Source organism: Arvicanthis niloticus, chromosome 26 (assembly GCF_011762505.2).
Source record: "Arvicanthis niloticus isolate mArvNil1 chromosome 26, mArvNil1.pat.X, whole genome shotgun sequence".
NCBI lineage: Eukaryota > Metazoa > Chordata > Mammalia > Rodentia > Muridae > Arvicanthis > Arvicanthis niloticus.
The window spans coordinates 6,262,395-6,286,143 of NC_133434.1; the positions used below are offsets into that span (position 1 = coordinate 6,262,395).

At 44.8% G+C, this 23,749-nt stretch overlaps 1 protein-coding gene across 1 annotated transcript; it reads left to right on the forward strand.

Annotated features, from left to right (window-relative positions):
- Nucleotides 1-3,318: 3,318 nt before the first annotated feature.
- Hepacam (hepatic and glial cell adhesion molecule) lies at nucleotides 3,319-23,558 on the forward strand. The gene is made up of 7 exons (XM_076924659.1): nucleotides 3,319-3,793; nucleotides 17,262-17,603; nucleotides 18,290-18,571; nucleotides 19,074-19,173; nucleotides 20,374-20,447; nucleotides 20,863-20,933; nucleotides 21,440-23,558. The coding sequence occupies exons 1-7, from the start codon at nucleotides 3,709-3,711 to the stop codon at nucleotides 21,740-21,742; spliced, it is 1,257 nt and encodes a 418-aa protein (XP_076780774.1). The 5' UTR covers nucleotides 3,319-3,708; the 3' UTR covers nucleotides 21,743-23,558.
- The last annotated feature ends 191 nt before the right edge of the window (nucleotides 23,559-23,749 follow it).

Below are 23,749 nucleotides of genomic sequence, written 5' to 3' on the forward strand. Positions count from 1 at the left end.
CTCCTCAGACACCAGAGTTCCTATACCTGCCCTCTGCCCTCTGCCTTCTGCCTGGTCTCTATCTCCTAGCATCTCTGAATCTTCCATGGTTTTACGGACATTCTGGGGCACTGACAAATGTCATGCAGGTGTCTGTTCCCCAGAGTGGGGAAAAAAAAAACCAGGGTGTTGAAGAGTGAAATCTTTTAAAGCTCTTCCTCTGTCCCAGTTTATTCTCTATAGTACTTCAGACTAAAAAGACCAGATATCAGGCTTTCTGTTTCCTGAATAGCAAGCATATCTCCTTTTCCCACTCAGGAAATCCCAAGCCACCACAAACAACATGAAACACGAAAAACAACAAAACAAAACCCTGTGATCTTGTCTACAAGGCTGCTCCATGATATGTTAGAGAGACAGATTTAAAAAAAAAAAGTTATGCTTTTTTGTCCTTTATAGACTTATCTATTAAGTTTTCCATCTTCTCTCTTTAAATGCCAAGAGCTAAAAGCTGCCTTTCCCTTCTGTTTTGCATGTCTGCTATAACAATAGCTCTCCAGAAGCAGACAGGTGCCTTGGGTTGTCTAGGCAACAGTCACAGACTCAGAGATAGGGGTGGGGGTGGGGGCGGGGACCAGAATCAGATTTCAGAACAATATCTGGAGTTCCACCAAGATGCCCCCTCTGGCACTGATGGGCTGCACAGTGGTGCTTCAGTCTTAGAATCCTGGCCTACCAGGGCTTGGCCCAGTTTGCAAAGAGAATATATATGTAGAGACAAGTTGCTATGGTTATAAAACTAAGACAAGAGATAAAAGTAATGGATGGGGGGGGGGGGGTGAAGCCAGGTGTGGCCCGTGCTTGAAGGCTTAGCACTTGGGAGATGAAAGAAGAGGAATCTGGAGTTCAAAGCTACAATGGGACCTTCTCTCATTAAATAAAAAAGAGAGAGAGAAACAGAGAAGGGAGTTGTGAACTTTGCTCTCACGAAGATAAACTGATCCCTGCATGAATGGAAGGGGAAGAAAGAAAGAAAAGACTGCTTTAAAAAGGAGGGAGGCTCTGGAGACCACTGAGGCAGCTCAGGGAGTAAAAGGCACCTGTCACCAAGCCTGATGACTCTAGTTCAAAACCTGGAACTAACATGGTGAAATGAGAGAATCAACTCCCCCAAGTTGTTTTACACAGATGTGCACGCAGCGTACGCATGCTCGCACACACAATAAATAAACAAGTTATAGGTTTTAAAAATGTAAAAGACTAGGGGAGAGCTGGGACTCATGAGGCCCCACCTCTTCCTAAACTTTTAGATAGTTAATGATTGCTGAGGGGAGACCAAGGCCTTTTGTTTTTGTGTTGGAACCACTGGGAGATTAGCCAAACTCCAGAAAGAAAGCCTCTGCCCACACTCATGTAAACACCCCTGATTAAACAACTTAGTGGGGAAAAAAAAAAACCAGAACAAAACAAAGCAAAAAATATAAAAGAGTAACGTATTTTCTAGTCTCCCCCTCCTCCACACTCACAGCTTCAGAGAGCTGTTTCTTTTGTCTTCAAAAAACTTTGTTTCCTTGCTTGGTCGTCCCCCCCACTCCATCCCCCCCCCAAAAAAAGATATAAAATTAGGAAAAGGATTTTGTTGGGAAGAATGCCTTCCCAGCAGGTTTTGTGGGGGAGGGGTATAAGAGAAAGTAATGAGAAGGGGGAATGAACAAAATATACTATATACTTGTAGAAAACAGTCAAGGGATGAAACAATGTTTTTAATTTGCTTTTTTAAAAGGGGGGGGAGGCTGATAAAGTAGGGCAGAGTCCTGCATACTTGAAATTCCAGTACTTGAGACGTGTTAGCCGGAAGATCAGGAGTCCAAGGTCATCCTCAGCTGCGTAGCCAGTGGGAAAGCAATCGAGGTATTGAGATCTTGTCTCAAGAACAAAGACAAACAAAAATGGGAAGGGTCCGCCGGTGAATTGCTAGCGGGACTACAAAGGATTTAGGTTCTTTGGAAAACAGTTTGGGAGTTCCATAACAAGTTATAACGAGCAGGTGTGGTGTCATCAATATATAGCATACCCATAACAGGCAAAATCCATACAGACAGAATGTAGATCAGTAGTTAATGGGGCTGCAGAGAGAAAGTGCAGTTAGTGACAGCTAAGAGTAGGAGTGTTTATTTGGGGAGAGTCAACTACAATTGGACATTTGTAGTAGTCTCGGAACCTTGAGAAAATACTAAAGCCACTGAACTGCACAATACTAACCGTGCATACTAAAAGGGTGAATTTCCTGATATATGGATTATGTCTTAATTTAAATGTTTTAAACATAAAAATAAGGGGGAGCGAGAAGCAAAACTGTTGGGTGGGTCTCAAAATTTAAGTCTATCAACATAAGCTAGTTTTGACTATAAGATTAAATACATTCATGTATAACTAAGAGAGATAAAATAGAATAAAAATGTCCTTTTTGGTGTTCTGTTTTGTTGCTTGGTTGGAGGTTTCTGTTTTATACGGTCTTGTTTTGCTGAGATGGGGTTCTCGTTGTCATAGCCCAGCTCAGCCTGGAACTCATGACGTAGCCCAATCTTGCCGGAAACTCAGAGCAGTTTTCCGAGTGCCCAGTCCAACAAGGGACTGGAGTCACAGGCACGCACCGCTATACCTGTTTTGGTTTTTTGAAACAGGGGTATTACTGTGAACCTCAGACTAGCCTTGAACTCCCAATCATCCTGCCTCTGCCTCCTTAGTGCTGGGATTACAGTCATGCCCTGCCACACTCACTTAAATGCTTTCTCCCTAACTAAGCATTTGCTGGGCAGCCTATAGCAGCTGTTCACCAGTCCTCCCAATAATTCCTCCAAGGAGGCCATTGTTTTAGCCATTTTACAGAGGTAAAACTCAAGGGCTCCAAGATACTGAGTCCATTCCATTCCGAAGCGTTACCAAGCATTTTATGAGAAGGCATGGCCGGGGGGGGGGGGGGGGTAGGCTAGGCTATCACACTGATAGCAGAAGCCAAGGGTGCTGGATTATGAAACGTTAACTTCATCTTTACTCTGGCATGTCCTAGAACACTGGCTGCTTGTAAGGAAGTGACAGGGGATTCTGGAAAGGCGCTCCCAACATCTATCTGAACCTGTGATAGGAGACAATCCCAACTAGAACACACGTGAAAATAACCGAACTCAAACCCTTTCCCAATCTTCTTCTTGTAGGCTAAAACAGAGTTTTCCACTTCTTCAGCAATTCTGTGGGGTCTCTCATTCCCCGAGATGTCCGAAAGCACCCCCTCCCATCCCCACCCCGGGAACTTTTTCTCTCTTATTAGAAGTCTGTCCTGAAACAGGAGGAATGTGAGGTGAAGCCTTGTAAGTTGGGACACTGAGCCCAGATCTGCCTCTGCCTTGGGAGTGGAACCTTATTGCAAGACAAGCCAAGAACCGCTGGACCACCAGAGCCACCTAGGATGGAACCTGCAATCGAGATTAGCATCTAAACAGCTACTCCTGTCCAAACTAGGGGGCGAAGGGCTTGGAAAGTAGAAAATGCTAGGTCTGAGCAAAGCGAGAGGAGAGAACAAGACCAGTAACACACAGAGCTCTGTGTATTCAGAGGGAAGTTGGCAGGGTTGTGCCCGGGCAGAGAAACTCCGAGTGGTACAAAGGGACGTGCCCGGAGTGGAGAAATCATGCTAATTGTGTGCGCCAGAGCTGGAGAACGCCACCGAAAATGAAGAGAGAAAGGGGAACCCTGTCAAGAGCCTCCAGGGCCCTGCGCCTCTCTCCTTTTGTCTACCTGCTTCTCATCCAGCCAGGTAGGAGACCAGAGGGTCTGGAGAAAAGAACTGGGGGGCTTTTGACAGAGGGAAGAGGAGAGCAAAGCCGCAATACCTTCGGGGCTGGAGGAGGGGAGAGAGCTCAGTGGCCGTGGGAAGCATCTCAGTGAATTCAGGAATCCGTGTTGAATATATCTGTTCATTCCCTGTGCTTCCAGCCTGGCCCCTGGCCCCCTCCCCGAAAGGCTGCATGACTTTGGAGCGCCCACGGCATTCAGTACATTAGCTGGAAGGCATCATGCCACTTCTTATGGGATGACTTGCTGGCGTGGGCCAGACCAGCATTCTTTTAAGGTCTTATGTGAGCTCTGGGTGGGAGGAGGAGGAGGGGAAATCTTGGTTTTTGCACCTCCCAAACCTCCACCGTGGCTTCTCTGAGTGTCAAACAGAGTGAAAGACGGAAGAAGCTTTGTAGATAACGAGTCTCCTGGTTTAGGATAGCAATCAGTGCTAGTCATAATTTACTGCAAGCTATAGACGCTTACCTCTTGTAGCGCCCCCTATCAATTCCGTAGAGAACTGATCTTATTTTAAGTGCTGTAGATATATTTATGTGCATACACACACAATTACAGCGAGCCTAGAAATGCACATCTTAACGTGGCAAGCGGATACATAGATCATTTTAACAAAAAAGCAGGAATCAGGGGGGAAAAAAGTCACCTGCCTTCATCCAGGAAGCTGGGGCTGGTGGGGCAGGATGCTGGTGGGTGTTGAAAAGCAGGGAATGTTTCCTTGTAGAAAGAATGTCTGCACTGAGTCTCAGAAGATGAGGAAAATAGGTAGGAGCCTGAGTGAGATGATTGTTAGGAAACAGACAAAGGTCAAGAGCTTGAAATAGTCTCGTGTGTTTAGGCGGAGCCGCGAAGTTCAGCATTGTTGAGGGGAAAGCATTTACTGAGTAAAAGTCTTGTAAACTGTTCTCAGAAAATGAGATCGCGCCTATAAATGGTGGCTGGGAAAACTGTATGATCGTCAACGTGGGAACTGGCAGGATCAGATTTACATTTTGGATCTCTTGATCTTCAGTGAGGCGCTGAAGGAGAGATGAGGCGAAATAGATCAGGATGGAAGCCGATTTCATTCTTCCGAACCCCTGAAAAAAAAAAAACACAGACCAGGCAGGTTGGGTAGCAGAACCTAAGGTGTCTTGCAGTTTTGAAAAGCAGACCCTTGGAGATCAAAGTACCGACATGCTACACTCCCTCCAGGAGCACTAAGGACAGATCCATCCTGGGCTTCTTTGGCTTGTGGCAGCCAAATTCCAGCCTTCAGGTGGCGTTTTCCTGTTTGCGTGTCAGTGTTCAAATGTCCTAGTTTTACGAGGACTTGTGCGGAAATGGATCCACCCTCCCACACTATGACTTCATCTTAACTCCTTGGCTCTGAAGAGATCCCATTGCCAAAAGAAGTCGGACTGTGAAATGCAGGGCTTGGGGATGGAGATTAGGAGGACTTCAGTATGTGAGTTTGAGGAGATGTAGGTTAGCCCACATCAAAGCTATTTTCTAATTATAAATTATGCTAATAAGATATTAGTTATGAGCCAGGCATGGTGGTGTGCGCTTGTAATCTCAGCACTTGAGAGGTAGAGGTATGAGGATCAGGAGCTGAAGGGCGATATGTCTTCGCCTATATAGTGAGTTTGAGGACAGCCTGGGCTACATAAGATCCTGTCAAAAACAAACAATAGTAGTTATAACCTATGAGAGCTAAATGTTGGGTCATAGACTACTGTACTGTTATTGTATCAAGCCATAAAAGTTCCAATTCTGTAAGAAGTATCTGCCATCTTTACGGTTTTATTCAGAAAAACGCCAGCTTCTGGAACAGACAAATTCCAACACTTAAGTTTTTGTTATTAATTATATGTCAGTGGAATGAGGCAGTAGTCTAGGCCTGGAAAACAAGGGGAGGTACTTCATAGAGTTCTCAAGGTATAATCTCAGCTCACAGGACTCTGTCTACTTCAGTGTGTGTGTCCATGGATCACTGTCAGGTTTTCCTTTATTTATTCCAGATAGAAAATTTGTTTGTTTGTTTGATATAGGGTCTCCTTACTCTAGCTCTGTGTGGCCTGGAAGGTGCTATTTAAACCAGAGTGGCTTCAAATTTACAGATTTGCCAGTCTCCATTTGTCTGGCCAAAGAGAGAATTAAAAAAAAAAAAACACTTAACAAATTAACAAATACAACAATAAAGAGACATATAAGGGAGGGCTTTCCAAAATAAGTCTCTGAGTGGTTCATATCACTTCCACCAATTCCATTGGCTAGAACCTTGACATATGACCCTACCTAACTGCAATGAACACTGGGAAATGTAGTATTCGGGTTGGCTGGAATGGGTCAGAGGGATGGCTCAGTTAAAAGTGCCTGCTGCTCTTGCGGAAGACCTAAGTTTAGTTCCAAGCACCCCCATGACGGCCTCTTCTGACCACCCCCTCCCTGCTCCACACACAGGCTCTGCACATACCTGTGCATATCATACATGCAGACAAAACACTCACACACATAAAATGAAGTTCAGGTTCTGATGGTGACCGTCAGGTTTTCTCCACCTCAGGTTTCTTCCTCTGTTGTTTTCACAGTTCTCTGCTTATTTTATGGGAGTGGGACACAAAACTGTAGAGGTCAGAAGACAAGTTTCGGAAGCCAGTTCTCACTTTGCACTCCGGGGCGGTCCCAGGTATCAGGTTTGATAACAAGGACCACTACCCACCAAACCATCTCTCTGACCCCAAATCTGGCCAAATCCAGCTTCTTAAACTTGCCATAACACAATTCACAGGATGTTCAAATAAGCCTTTTCCAGAGTCGAAGACATAGATGAACATTAAAAAGTATGAATCCCAACATTGGCAGTTTTATTCTCTGGATTCTTCTGCTCCTCTGCCTGGTTTCTGTGCTGAATTTGGAGAAGTGGGTGGATCCTGTGAGCAGTCTGATACCATAGTTCCATGTCAGCCTTGAATTTAAGATAACTCTCATGCCTCAACCTCCTGAGTTCTGGGATTACAGGTATGAGCCATCACTTGCAATATCTTTTTAGCCTAAACTCACTATTAGGGGGTGGTGGTGATGCTCTCAGTTTAACAAATGGTGTAATTGAAAATGCCATAAAGGAAAAAGCGTTAGGTGTAAGGATATAGCCTGCTGTTCCCTTAACAAGTGAATAAGCTCATATAATCAGCCACTGGACAAAGAAACAGATATGGCTAGGTTGGTAGGATACACCTTTAATCTCAACACTTTGGGGAAGACAGAGGCAAGAGGACCTATGTGAGTTCAAAGCCAGTCTAGTTTACATAGTAACTCTAGGCCAGCTAAGGCTACGTAGTGACATAGTGAAAAAAGAATAAACATGTCATTACCTCAGAATCACCTAATTATATATTTATTTCAGTTGCTTTTAGCCACTGAAGCAGGCACCTTCAAAAAAAGACTTCTGTATTAATGTACCTTCTGAGAGCCTTCATTTTCAGCATAAACTTGGTGGCACAGGCTGAGCATGCTTAGAGGCATTGCTGTCACCCCTATAATCTTCTAAACTCCATACCCTACTGGCACGCCCAGGCTATACTCTCTAAGCGATGAAGCTTCGGGTTTGGCCAGCCTCTATAGGAGTATGTATAGGCTCCCGGAATGAAATCCCCACTCTTCCTTTGTTCAAAGAGGGCATTGCTTTAGAAATAAACCTTATGTTTCCCTTCGCTACTTCAGGTAATAAATCTTTCTCCACTCCACTTTTTATGGCTTGGCTGTGTTTATTTTGGCTTCACACTCACCAAGATATGAACCCAAGTAGTTTGTGTTGCCTGTTACTACAGAAGCCAATGAGCAGAAGCAGGAAGCGAATCTTTAAACAGCATGTTATTCACAGAGCCAGCAATCTAGGAGTATTATCATTCTCAGATCTGCTATACTTACACCCTCACTAACTAACCTGATCTGTAGGGAACAAAAAACGAAGGCAAATAATCAATCCAAACTTAAGCCTTGTCCCTCCGGTCAGGTGGTCAAGCCTTGCCTTTTTAATTTGTGATGTTGGTACCTTTCTTCTTATTGCTTCCTGTGATTTTCCCCCATCATTGTCTCTGTATGTGGAGGATTCACATAGGCCTAAGGCCACTGAGTCTCACATTACTCCCAATGTGATTATGCAAGTTACAGAGTGTACAGGAAGATTCTTATCTGCCAGGAGCCGATTCGCTCTCCCACATGTCCTTTAACATTGAGATGTTTTGCTACTAAGCACAGGCCCATAAGTGCTGGAACCAAGTGACTTCAGGTGGTCACCTATTCCCCCAAGCAGACCCTACATTTGAATGGCCTTCTTAGAACCAACCATCAATGAATTAACCCATTGTTAATGCCTGCACGAGCCAATCATCTCCCAGTCTTCTTGTCCTACTTAGTATGAAATAGAATCAAGTTCCAGTTTAAACTTACATTGCTATGAAAATCAAGTCGGTAATCAGGTTGAGTTTTTCTCATATTTTTTATCAGCCAATTGGATATATTTTTCTTCTTAAATACCTGTACCAAGTCTTTTAAAAAAGGATTTAGGATTTTTTTTTATTATTTTTTTAAGTGTGTGTGTGTGTGTGTGTGTGTGTGTAATATGTACATGATGGACTTACAGGTGGTTGTGAGTCACCCAGTTGCAGGGATCAGGGATCAAACTCTGATCCACTGGAAAGACAGTATGTGCTCCTATCTGCTGAGCCGTCTCTCCAGCCCTTGTTCCAAATTATTTGCACATCTTTCTATTGAGTTGCCTGGATTTTTGTTGTTGTTGTTGTTTGTTGTTGCATTCTTTTTCTTTCTGTCTTTTTTTTTTTTTTTTTTTTAATTTGAACCAGACTCTTAATCTATAGCCTAGGCTAGCCTGAAATTCACTATGGCAGCTCAGGCTGGCCTCAAACTCACAGCAATTCTTCTGCCTCATCCTAATTGTTGGGATTATTGGCATAAGCCACTACATCCAGTTTCCTGTTACCTGTTTTGTGTTTTGGGGTGTGTGTGTGTGCTCTAAGCAGTCTGTATCTCTTCTCAGACCAGGCAGACATCATCCTGTTTAAAATGTTGTTTACCCTTTCATAATTAGCTCTCCAGTCTATGTAGAAATGATATATGCCCAACATGTTTACCTCTATATGTCCCAGCACTATTTGTTATAATGATTGTTATTGGAATAAGTCCAGGCAACCTGACACTCTGTGGTCAGTACTGGGGAGCCTAGAGTTGCTGGGAAGGACCCTGGTTATTCAAGAGTTGTCTGTAAGGGGCTATCATCCTTAAAGCTCCACATTAGAGCTGAGGAGATGCCTCAGTATAGTCAGTGGATAAGAGTACGTGTTGCATATACATAAAGAACTGAGTTCAAATGCTCAGAACCCACATAAAAGGACTGGGGTCAAGTTCATGCCTGCTAAGCCCAGTGTGAGGAGTTAGGGAGGAGACAGGAAGATTGTTGGGGCTTCCTGACTACTAGCCTAGCTCCATGGTCAGAGAGTGACCCTGTCTCCATGAATAAGGAAGAAATAATAGAGAAGGACATTCAGTGTCCACCTCTGGCCTCTGCATAGGTGAACACATGTGGACATACATGCACACGGGCACATTACTGGGGAGGAATACAAACATTTTGTGGGAATGGAGTGTAAGTCTGGAAGGCTAAAGATTGAGTAGAAGTCTTTCTCATCCAAGCCATGTATCTCCTTCTTCTCTGGAACATCATCTCCTGGGACTGACTAGCGCCTATTGTTCTTTTGAAATGGATGTTATTTCCTACAAGTTAAACCTCACATCGGTGTATGTGTTTTATGTTGGTCATCGCACATAACCAAAGACTTAAGGAGAAAGTTACAAAGGTCACCAGAGTTAGCAGCACCTAACCATTAGATGATGTTAATAAAACATGAGGCTTGGTCCTGGCAACTCTAACAAGGTAGACTCAGACACTTGTCCTCAATAGGCCAATTAAAAAGACAGTAAGGGATTGGTGAGGTAACTCAGTCAGTAGGTACTTGTTGCCAAGTCTTACAATCTAACTGTGATCCCTGGCACACACATAATGGGAGGAGAGAACTGAAGTGTGCGTTAAGGCACATACTGTGCCCTACACAAACAAACAAATAAATAAACAAATCTAGAAGAAGAAGAGGAGGAGGAGGAGGAGGAGGAAGAGAAGAAGAAGAAAACAAAAAGAGAAGGAGAAGGGGAAGGGGAAGAAGAAGAAGAAGAAGAAGAAGAAGAAGAAGAAGAAGAAGAAGAAGAAGAAGAAGAAGAAGAAGAAGAAGAAGAAAAACAAGTAATAGTAAAAACCACGGGAAGGATATCCAGTGTAGCCACATAGGGAAGAGGAACAGAAAAAGGCCCCGCCCCTACAAGTCAAGCTTTGGGGTATAGACATGAAGTTGAGGTTTATACAGAGAGCAAGAGGTATATATAACTAAACAGTCCAGGTCAATAGTGTGGTCCTTTCTATCACTGACCCATCATTGTTTGAGCAAAACCCTGGCTGACATCAGGCTTTAGCTTTTCCTTCCCCAATCTAAGGTTCCTGAGGTATTCCAGTTCCTTGGAGACCATTGTTTCAATATCTGCTGGTCATAGGGCCAGCACAGTGTCTCTTTAGAATGTCTTCATTCCTGGCAGGACAGTTGCACCAAGGCTTCTCTTTCAGAGTTGGGAATGCCTGGTAAAAAGAGAGCAGCATAATATGCAAAAGCATTAGAGAGGAGCACCTTTGAGAGGGAGAGAGCAACTCTGAAATAGTGGTCCTGTCACACCAGGACAACAAACCCTCTCCTTGCTACACCATGGTCACCTTTGTCATAAATGGGCACATCATATGCTCTAGTATATTCTGTTGATCTGTCTTGATAACAATAAGAAAGGAAGTCTCTTGAGATTTGAATAGTAGTGTATTAAATTATAAGTCAGAGTATATTATTATTGTTGTTGTTGTTATTTTACTATTATTAATGTTTTGAGATGGAGTTTGCTAAAGGTCTATCATAAGACTGTCTTAAAGGACAGACAATAGTTATTTTTGTTGGTCTTGCTGGCCCTGGGTAATGTTAGGGTGGTTCTGGGTAAAGTTGAGTTTTTCTAACTGAGCAGTCTTATGATGTCTTCTGTGATGTAGCTGTGTGGTCGCATCACCAACCAACCACCATACAGCTTGTCTTTTTTCCCTCTGTGCGCATCTGTCTTGCTCACCTCAAGATCACCTCAGGATCATTACTAAATAGAAAGGAAGGATATTAAAGACCCAAAGCAGGAAAAAAAATGTTCTTCCTTTCAGAGGACAAAACCCTTGCTGCCCTTGGATTATTGTATGAGGGGAGGTCTGGTCATCATACTTCAAAAAGGAAATAATACGTCGGGGGAAAGCCCAGGAAAGGGCATCTATGCTGGTCAAAGGAATGGCAGGAGACAGACCCAAGCAAACAGACCTTGCTTCAGATAAAAGAGGTTACAAGTGTGGTCTCTAGCTCTAGAGAATAAGGGTAAGGTGAAGAGAGGGAAGTCCTACAGCATGAATTCAACACCATCCCATTGATGCTTTTGAAAGGTGACTTTACAACAAAATGATGAACTGGGTATTGGGTCTATCTTGTACCTTACTGACACAAATTGGTATAGTTATGCTCTAATTGTATTTTAAGAGAAAAGTTTTATTTTAACAGGAAGGGTGATATGTAGGAGGATCTAAGGTGGGAGGAGTAAGGAGAGAAAGAGGAGGAGTAAGGAGAGGAGGAGATAGGTGACAAGAGGGGGGGCGGGGAACTTGGAGGCGGATGTTCATGTGTCTCTCCGCCAGTCAAAGATAGTTGATATATCTAGGTTGGGTATTGGGTTACACTTCTGATTGTATGGGCATCTTGTAATTGAGCATTACCAAACTTATAAAGCCTTTGATTAACATTTTAAAAAATTGTATAAAAGCAAAAAGGAGAAGGGGGATGGGATAGGGGTTTTCTAGGGAGGGGAAATGGGGAAAGGGGATGGCATCTGAAATGTAAATAAAATATCCAATAAAAATTTTAAAAAATCACAACAATTCTGACTTTGAAAGTGGAAAAAAAGAAAGAAAGAAAGGTGACTTTAAGGCAAAATGAAGACTTTGTCCCATATAATATGAAAATCAGTAGAAGCTGATTCTTTTAAGGGATGAAGCATAAAGAGACCACAGTTCCTTGGATATACTCTTGAAGTTTGCCTTTCCCCAGTGTCATAGGAGGTCATAATCCTCCTTGAGTAGAAGCTACTGACCTAAACACCAGAGCATTGTTTAGTTAGACCCGAACATCTTGTAAATAAGGTAATTTCCTTTTGTTTTGCCTAGGGTGGGAACAGAGACTTTCTAGCGATGATGCCTCAGAGACAATGATTACGTTAATCACTTCTCCAGGCTAAATAACCCTCCTCCCTTCAATTACCACTCTGAGACTGAGGTGCTAGCCATTTCCTCATTTCTCAGTCCTGCTTTGGCTCCTGTCCCAGTGTCTCCTGAAAGTTATGAAACCCAAACTTAGATTCTCTCCAGTTTCTAGGCAACCGTGCATGCTTAGCAAACATGTTCGTGTCAGCAGAGTCTAAGAAAGATGGCGCCATCCTCTTACAATGAGTGTGCATGCATCCCTTCTGCTTACAGGGCATGCCCGTGTTCACAACATAAGGAGGGCAGCCTCCTGTGCTAGGGCAAATTAGGAGGCAGTCAAAGGCTGCATCTTCTCCATGGTTTTATCCAAATATAATCTAATTTTTAAAAAAAAGCAGAATTAAGGGGGAAACATCACCATAAATGACTACTGAACACCTCGGAATAGAAGAGGAGACAGTGTAATCCAGGGAAGCCCAGGAGAGTGAGATCCGAGATCACAGGAGAGAGAAAGGTTATTAACAGCTCCTGCTTGTCTGAGGTCCAACAATATTGCTGGTAGAAGGAAATGAGAAGCCTCGGAATTCGGTGCTTGAGTGCGGTCTGTATTAGTCAGTTATGCATTTCTATAATGAAATGTCCACTGCTGAACCGTTTCTAAACAAAAGTTTAATTAGCTCATAGAACTTCCAATGTAACATCAATGTAACAATGTAACACCAGCTCTGAAAAATTCCCTCAACTCTATCCTCTCACAGTACGATAGATGGCATCAACGGATATCTATGAGAAGAGAGATCAGTAAAACAGGAAGTCAGCACAGGGTTGAAAGGGCTTAGGCTCACTCTTCTATAGCAATTTAGAATTGTGTTAATTCTGGAGAATTAACACAAAGTCCCACAATAACTTTATTTTTTTTTTAAAAAAATATTGGTTATTTTATTTATTTATATTTCAAATGTTATCCCCCTTCCGGTTTCCCCTCCACAAATCCCCTATCGCACCTCCCCTCCCCCTGCTTCTATGAGGGTCCTCCCCCATCCATGTCCCCACTCCTGCCTCCCCGCCCCAGCATTCCACTACACTGGGGGATAGAGCCTTCACAGATCCAAGGCCCTCTCCTCCTATTGATGCCGGACAAGGCCATCCTCTGCTACATATGCCGCTGGAACCATGGGTCTCTCCATGTGTACTCTTTGGTTGCTGGTTTAGTACCTGGGAGCTTCGGAGGGTCTCGTTGATATTGTTGTTCTTCCTATGGGGTTGCAAACCCCTCAAGCTCCTTCAGTCCTTCCCCTAACTCCTCCATTGGGGTCCCCATGCTCAGTCCGATGGTTGGCTTCTTAATTCCCTCCAAGGACGCTGCTTCCGGTGAGCTAACCCACTCCACTCTCTCCTAATGCCACCACCTTGGGAAAAAAGCTTAAAAACACACAAACACTGGAGGAACAAAACTCACCCAAACCTCAGTAGGGCTGTTATTCAAAAATTTTAATATTTTTAATGATTAATTTACTTTTAGTTTGTGTGCACTGATTGTTTTACCTGTGTGTATGTCTATGTGAAGTTGGAACTGAAACTGGAGTTATAGAAACTTGTAAGCTGCCATTTGGGTGCTGGAAATTGAACCCCAGGTCTTCTGGCTAAGCGGTCAATGCTTTTAACTGCTGAGCCATCTCTCCAGTCCCTCAGATTTTTAAAATATTTATTTTTTTTACACGTCTGTGTTATATATGTGCATGTATAGATTAAGTGCCCACAGAGGACATCAGATCCCCTGGAGCTGGGGTTAGGAGTATTTGTGAGACACCTGATATGGGTGCTGGGACCTGAACTTGGGTCCTCTGTGAGAGCAGTATGCAATCTAACCACTGGGCCACTTCTCCAGCCCCTCAACCCCCTGACTCCAATTTGCTAACCTCTGAGTGACTCCACACATAGCACTAACATGTGCTGATCCTACAATTTCAGACCAAGTTCTGAGAAGTGAGCAGACACCTCCTCAATATTTGAACATCACCAAGTCATACATCCCAAAGCTCCTTTGCCTGCTCAGGGAAATTTGAAAGCTTGCTTTTCTAAATCTAGCTGAGACTAGCACTAGTAGTTGTTAGACATGTAATCCCGTTTAAGTCATGGTGATACTGAAAGCTGAAGAACCTTTACAGAATGAACCTCTGGTCAAGTGGATTTCAGTCTGATCCACAGGACCACAGACATTACTAGCAGTTCTCTGTCACTGGGGAGGAGAGAACTCAGGTCCCCATCATCTCTTCTGCCAAAACAAATAGGGTAGATGGAGCCATTTTTCCTTTATTTTCATTTTTATGTAAGATTTTTAAAAAAATACTATTGCTTTAAAAAATGTTTGAGATTAGGCCAGGTTTGATGTCAAATGCATTTAATCACAGCACTTTGGAGGCAGAGACAGGTAGATCTCTCTGTATGCAAGGTCAGCCTGTATATATAGCAAGTTGCAGGCCAGTTAGGACTGCACAGTAGAACCCTGTCATGTTTTTGTTTTAATAAGGATTTATTTATTTATTGTATATAAATACAGTGTTGGTGTCTTCAGACACACCAGAAGAGGGCATCAGATCCCATTACAGATGGTTGTGAGCCACCATGTGGTTGCTGGGAATTGAACTCAGGACCTCTGGAAGAGCAGTCAGTGCTCTTAACCACTAAGCCATCTCTCCAGACCTAGATCCCTGTCTTTTAAAAAGGGGGGGAAAAGTTTGCAGAGAAGGCTAAGCATTAAGAGCACCTCTTGATCTCCCAAAAGACCTGAGTTCAGTTTCCAACACTCAAGCCAAGGACTCAGCTTCCACAGGCAATGTCATACAATACACATTCACATAGACATACATACATACAGATAACTAAAACTCAAAGATAAGAATAACCTTTAAGGCTGTAGAGATGGCTCAGCAATTACAAGCACTTGTTCTTGCAGAGGACCCAGGTTCGATTCTCAGCACCTATGGGACAGGTCACACGATCTGTAATTTCATTCCCACAGGCCTTGACGCAATCATCTTTCCTCCCTGGGCACCAGGCATGCGTGCGGTACACATACAGACATTCAGGCAAAACGCTCACACACATAAAATAAAAATAAATCTTTAGGAATAATGCTTGAGATGCTGGGATGTAACTCAGTTGAAAAAGTGCTTTCCTGGGATGCATGAAGCCCTAGAACCATCCTAAGCGCTGCATGAACTGTGTGTGGTGACACATATCTACAATCTCAGGACTCGGGAGGTAGAGGTTGGAAGATCATAAACTCAAGACCATTCTTGGCTATAGAGCAAGTTTGAGACCCGCCTTGGATATCTGACAAGTCATCTCAAAAAATCAATATAAAAACATTGATGAGATGGGTGTTTGGGCACACTTCTGTCATTCCAGTGCTCTGGAGGTAGAGGCAGGAGGACTGTGAAAGAGAGGTCAGCCTGGACAGCGTAGCAAGACTCTCAAGACAAGACAAAAGAGAAAGCTTCCAAATAGTTATCTTTGTCTGGCTTTCAAGTTACAATTTCCTTCCAATAAGCCAACGGTATTCAATTAATCCCACCTATAACAGCTTTAGTCTGCAGGGCCATCTCTTGAGGTTTGGGGATACCTGGCTGATAATGGATAGAACCTGAGATTTGGAAACGGTTTAGAGGTCATCTGGTCTACCTAACTACTTTATTGGATAAAGAGAAAAACTGAGCCATAGAGAGGTGGGAGAGTGACCTTTCCTGGACCTTTTACAGAAAGAAGGAGCTCATACTTAAGAAAGCACCTGCTCTTTAAGTGAACTGAATGTGTTCAGCAAATAAAAGTGGTTTAAATAAAAGTTGTTCACCATAAACAACCTTTTAGTTCACTTAGCTCCTGATTTGGTCTGGACCATCTAGTACAGGTAAAAGAAGAAATGGGAAAGCACAGCCCAGCATTCCTAATTTTATTCCCCCTCCCCTTTTGACAAGGTCTCGTGTGTCCTAGGCTGGCCTCATACCTCAGGTCACTGTGTAGTCATGAATGATGTTGAATTTCTGATCCCCCTGCCTCTACCTTCAAAGAGTTGTGATTACAGGCTGGAGCCTGGCTTATGGTCACTATTTTTATTTTATAAATGAGAAAAAATGGGGCTGAGAAAGATGGTTTATCCAAATGTACCCAGCCAGGAAGGAGTAGACCCCCATCTTGGAAGGCCTTAAGGTTCCAAATTCTTTATTCTCGCCATTCAAATTCTTCTTCTGTAGAGAACACAAATGGAGCTGGGATTTAGGTGAATTCCCAGAACTTCTTTCCAGTCACAGAACTGTTTTCTACTGAGTTCTCCTGCTAAGATACAGTTATACCTGGGGTAAGGACAGAGTGATTCTTGGTGTGCCTGGGAAGTGCCTGTGTGTTTGGGACCCTGAGCTTCCTCTTCTTGGGCACTGTCTTAAGAAGCATGTTGCTTTCTTTAGGAATCTAAGTTCCCATGTTTTCTCTATTTCCTGCCATACTGCTTCTATATCAGACTTGACTCATAAGATGTTCAATAAATATTTCTATGAAAGGAGCATGTAGACTGTATATAAGTGTAATCTTCTACTGCCGGGCAGTGGTGGCGCACGCCTTTAATCTCGGCACTTGGGAGGCAGAGGCAGGCAAATTTCTGAGTTCGAGTCCAGCCTTGTCTACAGCGTGAGTTTCAGGACAGCCAGGGCTACACAGAGAAACCCTGTCTCAAAACAAAACAAAACAAAACAAAACAAAACAAAACAAAACAAAACAAAATCCTCTGCAAGAGGTCTGCAAGAGGCAGGCAATAAGGAAAATGCCAGAGAGACAAAGCCATAGAAGACCTGGGATGGATATGAGGAAAGAAAGACAGGGGAGAGGGAACAAAGAACTTCCGTAGGAGAGGAGATGGCGCTGATGGGTAAGAAGTCAGGACCGGCAGGAAGTTAAGGGTCTGAAGGTGTGAGATTGACCATGGGGCTTAAAGGTGGAAGTGGGCTATGGAGCTGAGGGCCTGACACTGCCCTCTTCCCCAATGGGCCTCTGTTTGCAGTCCCCTTGGAGGGGGTGAACATCACCAGCCCAGTACGTCTGATCCACGGCACAGTGGGGAAGTCGGCCCTGCTTTCCGTGCAGTACAGTAGCACCAGCAGCGACAAGCCCGTGGTGAAGTGGCAGCTGAAGCGTGACAAGCCAGTGACCGTGGTGCAGTCTATAGGCACAGAGGTCATTGGCACTCTGCGGCCTGACTATCGAGACCGCATCCGGCTCTTTGAAAATGGCTCCTTGCTTCTCAGCGACCTGCAGCTGGCGGATGAGGGAACCTATGAAGTGGAGATCTCCATCACTGATGATACCTTCACTGGGGAGAAGACCATCAACCTCACTGTGGACGGTAAAGCACTCAGCAGGGAAGCAGGCGGGACCTGACTGGTTCTAAGGCTAGACGCAAGAAAATGCAATGTAAAGGCTGAATGATCATTAGAAGATGGTACCTAGGCATAGCTAACATGGATAGAGGGCCATGCATGGGCCAGCCCACTTAACATTAACAATAATCAAGGAATAGATAATGTCACTCTCTTCAGAGGTACAGAGAGTAACTTCTAGAGAGTTGAACCTAGTTTCCCCCAGCTAAAATGTCACCCAGGCTTGATCAGTTTAAGTAAATAAAGCCCAGTGGTTTTAAAATGGCATTTAGGAAGAAGGGAGTGAGGAGGACACTCATCATGACTTTGTTACTCAGTCTAGATGTTGCTTGACTAAGTGGATGAAGAATGGATGGATAGATGGATGGATGGATAGGTGGATGGATAGATGGATGAATAGATGGATAGATGATGGATTGTGGATGGATGGATGATGGATGATAGATGGATGGATGGATGTGTGGATGGATGGATGGATGATGGATGGATAGATAGATTATGGGACAGGAGTAAGCTAAGGATCTCTGGAGGGACTCCTTAGCCAACAGACTAAACTGTTAGATGTTGAAGATGAGAGAGTAAGGAAGGAGAGGAAGCATGTTGTAGACTATGACTTACGGGCATTTCCATCCCTCCTGTTTCTGGGTCTCAGTGCCCATTTCAAGGCCGCAGGTGTTAGTGGCTTCAACCACTGTGCTGGAGCTTAGTGAGGCCTTCACCCTCAACTGCTCCCATGAGAATGGCACCAAGCCTAGCTACACCTGGCTGAAGGATGGCAAACCCCTCCTCAATGACTCCCGAATGCTCCTGTCCCCTGACCAAAAGGTGCTCACCATCACCCGAGTGCTCATGGAAGATGATGACCTGTACAGCTGTGTGGTGGAGAACCCTATCAGCCAGGTCCGCAGCTTGCCTGTCAAGATCACCGTGTATAGTAAGTTTCCCTGCCGGTCCAAGATACAAGTATCCACGGGGACAACAGGCATTTTCGAGAGTGACTGTCTAGAGCAGCGGTTTTCAGCCTTCCTAACTCTGTGGCCCTTTAATACAGCTCCTCATGCTGTGGTGACCCCCAACCATAACATTGTCTTCATTACTACTTCATAACTTTAGTTTTGCTGCTGTTAAGAATTGTAACAATCTATCTGTGTAACAAACTATCTGTGTAACAAACTATCTGTGTTTTCTGATGGTCTTAGGCAAGTCTGTGAAAGGGTCGTTTGACACACACACACCCAGGGGGATCGCAATCCACAGGTTGAGAACCTGCTGGTCTAGAGGGAGTGAGACAGGGGTAGAGGTGGACCGACAGTCCTTGGAGGACAGTCACAAGTAGGAGGCAGGCTCCAGGTGAGCTCGCCACTGCCTGTTTATGCTGCCTGGGCCCTTTTCTCTTCCCTCCCCTGCTCCCTTCTCAAAGTGCCCTCTTCCCTTAGGAAGAAGCTCCCTCTATATCATCCTGTCTACAGGAGGCATCTTCCTCCTTGTGACCCTGGTGACAGTCTGTGCCTGCTGGAAACCCTCAAAAAAGTCTAGGTAACTAGTCAACTTCCACACCTTTGTTTTTCTTCAGTCTACTTCAATCCCAAGTTTAATGTTGCTAACATTGAATCTGGGGTCACGTTCATATTAGGCAAACGTTCTACTTCTGAGCTGTTTCTGTATTTCCCAAGTGCTCTCTCTCTCTCTTTCTCTCTCTCTTTCTTTCTCTGTGTGTGGTGTCTGTCTCTTTCTCTCTCTGTGTCTCTCTGTGTGTCTCTGTGTCTCTTTCTCTCTCTGTGTGTGTCTCTCTCTTTCTCTGTGTGTGTGGTGTCTGTGTCTCTGTCTCTCTCTGTGTGTCTGTGTCTCTGTCTCTCTGTATCTCTCTCTGTGTCTCTGTCTCTCTCTGTCTCTCTGTCTCTCTCTGTCTCTGTCTCTGTCTCTCTCTCTCTCTCTCTCTCTCTCTCTCTCTGTGTGTGTGTGTGTGTGTGTGTGTGTGTGTGTGTGCGCGCTTCTATATGTATGAGTATGGGTACTGTTGGTATTGGTGAATGTATGTATGGATGTACATGTGTGTAGATGCCAGAGGTACACTTTTGGTGTTATTCTGCCTGCCTTTGCTTTCTCAGTGCTGGGATTACAATTGTATGTGACCACACCTATCTTTTTTTATATGGATTCTTAGAATTGAACTCAGGTCCTTGTGCTTATAAGGCAATCTAATCACTTTACCAAATGGGCTATCCCTCCACCGCAGCTCCCAATTCTGTTCTTGTCTCTTTGAATTGTTTTCCTCCTGGTGTATTTTTCTTTTTCTTTTCTTTTTTTTTTCTTTTCTTTTTTTTTCTTTTCTTTTTTTCTTTTTTTTTTTTTGTATGGTGTATTTTTCTATTTTATTTGGAACTGCATCTGTCCTGAGTTACCGCTGACCATCCCGGCATTGTTGCTGGTGATTTCTCCTTGGGTTTGACAGCTAGGCTGGGTTAATGTGCTGCCTTTTAAGTCAAAGCACCTACAGTTTACAGGGGAAAAAAATACTGAAACTCACATTGGATGAACAGCCTACCCACGGTCACAACACTAACAACAGTTTTAATATGCAAACCTACACGTGTCTCATCCCAAAGACTACCATTCCCAGCCCATCTCCTCATCACAGGGCTTCTTCTGTGGTCTTTTGAGTCCTTTCTGTGTCCATTGCTTAGATGTCCTGTGGTCAATAGGTCTGCTCTTGGTGGGGGCTGGATTGATTTGCAGGAAGAAGAGGAAGTTGGAGAAACAAAACTCTTTGGAATACATGGACCAGAATGACGACCGACTAAAATCAGAAGGTAAGCTCCCAGATACCCATGGGCCCAGCCCACCAGCATTCAGATCGAAGAGGCCTGCTGGGAAAAGGAAAAGAGGATGGTGAGGAAAATCACATGAGTCAAGAGGGTGCAGGCAGAGAATATAGGTGCTGGATGGTATAGAGCGGTGGTTCTCAACCTATGGGCCATGACCCTTAACGACCCTTTCACAAGGGTAGCCTAAGGTCACCAGAAAGCAGATATTTATATTACAACCCACGACAATAGCAAAATCACAGGTATGAGGTAGCAACAAAAAACAATTTTATGGACGGGGGGTCATCACAACATGAGTATTAAGGGTTGCAGCATGAGCAAGGTTGAAAACCACTGGTGTAGATCTGTCCGTGGACCAGACCCGCTTCCCTCCCCCACCCCCCATTCTTTCCCTGTGCAGCAGACACCCTACCCCGAAGTGGAGAACAGGAACGGAAGAACCCAATGGCACTCTATATCCTGAAGGAAAAGGTAAGCCGCTCTGTCAAGGTGCTCCCATGGCATGCTAGGGAGCGTGTAATGTGGCCATTCGTCTGCAGTATTTACAGAAACCTTTGTGAGATTGGAAAATGAGACAGAGAGACAAAATAACGTGTGAAGGGCTAAACAGGCAATCGAGTGGCAGACCTGCCCTTCACAATATACGCGACAGTCAGCGGGCACAAAACCTACTTGGTGGCCAACGGAGCCCTTCTGTTCTTCTCTGCTCACATGCAATAGACCCATTTGCCACGACCAGAACTTTTAAGAGAGTAGACGAGGCACTGAGTCATGTTAACGGTTACTCAGTACCTGCCACATGCCTGGTCCAAACAAGGTGTTGTCTGCCATCTAGCTGGACTTGGTGGTGTGGTTGGAAACTCGGACACCCTACACACACAACCCTGCGCGTGCCTCTGTAGTCCCAGTCCCTAAAACAAAGCGCTCCCAGATTGGGTCAAGGGGACCGCTGATCTTTGTGGCGCCTGTGTTTACAGGACTCCTCAGAGGCAGATGAAAATCCCGCTGCAGAGCCACGGAGCACCACAGAACCCGGCCCTCCTGGCTACTCTGTGTCGCCTCCTGTGCCGGGACGCTCTCCGGGGCTCCCCATCCGCTCAGCCCGTCGCTACCCGCGCTCCCCAGTGCGCTCCCCCGCCACCGGCCGGACGCACACGTCGCCACCGCGGGCCCCGAGCTCGCCCGGCCACTCACGCAGCTCCTCGCGCTCACTGCGGACTGCTGGCGTGCACCGAATCCGGGAGCAGGATGAGGCTGGGCAGGTGGAGATCAGTGCCTGAGCCTCCTCGGGAGCCCGCTGCGGTTGCCCACGGTGTGCTGTCCGCGGCCGGGTGGAGGCTAAGAAGTCCCGGTGTCTCTGGCCAGGGGTGAGGGGAGATCGTGGCCGGATCCCCGCTTAGGGTGCACACGCGTGTGAGCTTGCACAAATGGGTGGAGCGCTGATCTTGGTGTTAAACCCGGTTGCATGTGCGCTGGGTTTACTGGCTGTGTTCTCAGTGGGTATGAGCTGTGCCCTCTTAGGACTAACTAGATTATTAAATTTCTGGCCCAATCCCTAAAGAATTTTATGGAAACTAACAGTAATTTTACCCAGTGAGATGATCCTATGAGCCCCCTGGAAGCGTTTATGCTTCCCATTCACCTTCCAACCCAATATGCCTCCGATCCCTAAAGTTTGCAATAGTTTTTCCCCCAACTTACCCCCGAACGCACACTGTCCTAAAACTAAAGACAAATCTGATGCTGGTTTCTGGGTGCACAGGACCTGTTCTGATCACAAAGGAGTCGTTGTCTTAAGGACCTTTTCTGGACACCTGCTTCCCCATCTCTCCAGGTGGTGAGCATGAACCCCAGGTGCATTCCTAAGACCCTGGGAACTTGGGACTAATAAGGACAAAAAAATATCAGGCTCCCAGTGCTTGGTGGCCTCCAGTGGCCACCCCATAAGTGTGCTGTACTGGTTTTCCTTCCGGTCTGTGTTCATGAGAATGTAGGTGGGCTTGTTCCTATAGAGACTTGCATGCCCACTCACTGCTCACCCAGCAAACTACACCTGACATGGATCTGGTTTTCACCATTCACGCTCTTCTTCCTGACTGTTGCTATACAAAACAAGCTTTCAATCATCCCAGGAAGGTTGAGAAGCTTCCTTGAGCTGTAAGAAAAATAAGATTCTACTCTCCAGAGAAACATGGAAAGAGGAAGAAGCTTAACATGCCCCCAACATGTTAAAGCCACGATGACCCACCCCCTAGCCTATTGCTTTTTACCTGCCGTGGTTCTAGATGCTCAGAACCCAGGACAGTGGACAGAGCCAGCTCCCTTATCTGTACTAAAGTCAGAAGACAAAGAGGCTGGGCCAATCCTAAGCTATCACCTCTTCGTGCTTTTTAAAAAAAAAAAAAAAAAAAAAAAAAAAAAAAGGAAATAGTGTACCTGTATGAAAGACAAGAAGATGCTGATGCCCCTGATGCCCCCAGGTACCCTTTCGTCTCTTGTCCCTCCTCAACTTCTAACCTGCATCTTTGTTTCTGCATCATCTCATGAACAACTTCCAAGAAGACCCCGTATCCATTACCTCCACACCAAAACACACTTTGCCCCAGCCCTGCAAGCACCAAGATTTCTAGTTTGCCTGCATCCCCTCACCCCACCAGTATGATTCTCAGTTCCCCCATCCTGATGTCCTTCTACCTGCTCATGGGGCAGGTGTGTCTGCAGCTCTCCTTACTTAGCCAGAACCCACAATCCATTAACGTTCCCAGGTGCCTCATCCACCATAAAATAGTGCACGTAGGTGTTAGCGCAGGCAGGTTAGGAGAAGTAAGACGTGGAGGACAACCTGTTGCTCAGCCTTGAGATACAGGAGTGAGGGATAGGGTGCAGTGAGAGCATGCCACACCCTGGTGCTGAATCCCAGCCGCCCTGGCTTCCCAGATTCAAGCCAAATTTGCCTTAAATCGGGGGTAAGTAAGGAAGTGTTTTTTTTTTTTTTTAATTTTTGTTTTGCTTTGTTTTGATCTTCATCTTTGTATTCACTTGGCATCTAGCAGAGTGCATAGCACGAGCTGGATGCTCAATAAACTTTTGATGAAATCAGATAATTTTATTTCCACATAAGCAAACAGAACAGATGAACAACCTGAATGTAGACGTTATCTCCTTTTTCTTTCTCTTTCTCTTTTACTTTCCTTTACTGCCTTAGCTTTCTTTCCATATTGCACATCATCCATTCACAAGCCATCACACCCATTCATTCATTCGTTTATGTGTTCTCTTAGTTACTA

Excerpts from the sequence above, each read along its gene's own strand:
- Hepacam (XM_076924659.1), top strand. The coding sequence starts at position 3,709 with ATGAAGAGAGAAAGGGGAACCCTGTCAAGAGCCTCCAGGGCCCTGCGC. Across the intron at positions 3,794-17,261 it reads CCTGCTTCTCATCCAGCCAG|TCCCCTTGGAGGGGGTGAAC; the intron begins GTAGGAGACCAG and ends CTCTGTTTGCAG. Across the intron at positions 17,604-18,289 it reads CATCAACCTCACTGTGGACG|TGCCCATTTCAAGGCCGCAG; the intron begins GTAAAGCACTCA and ends TCTGGGTCTCAG.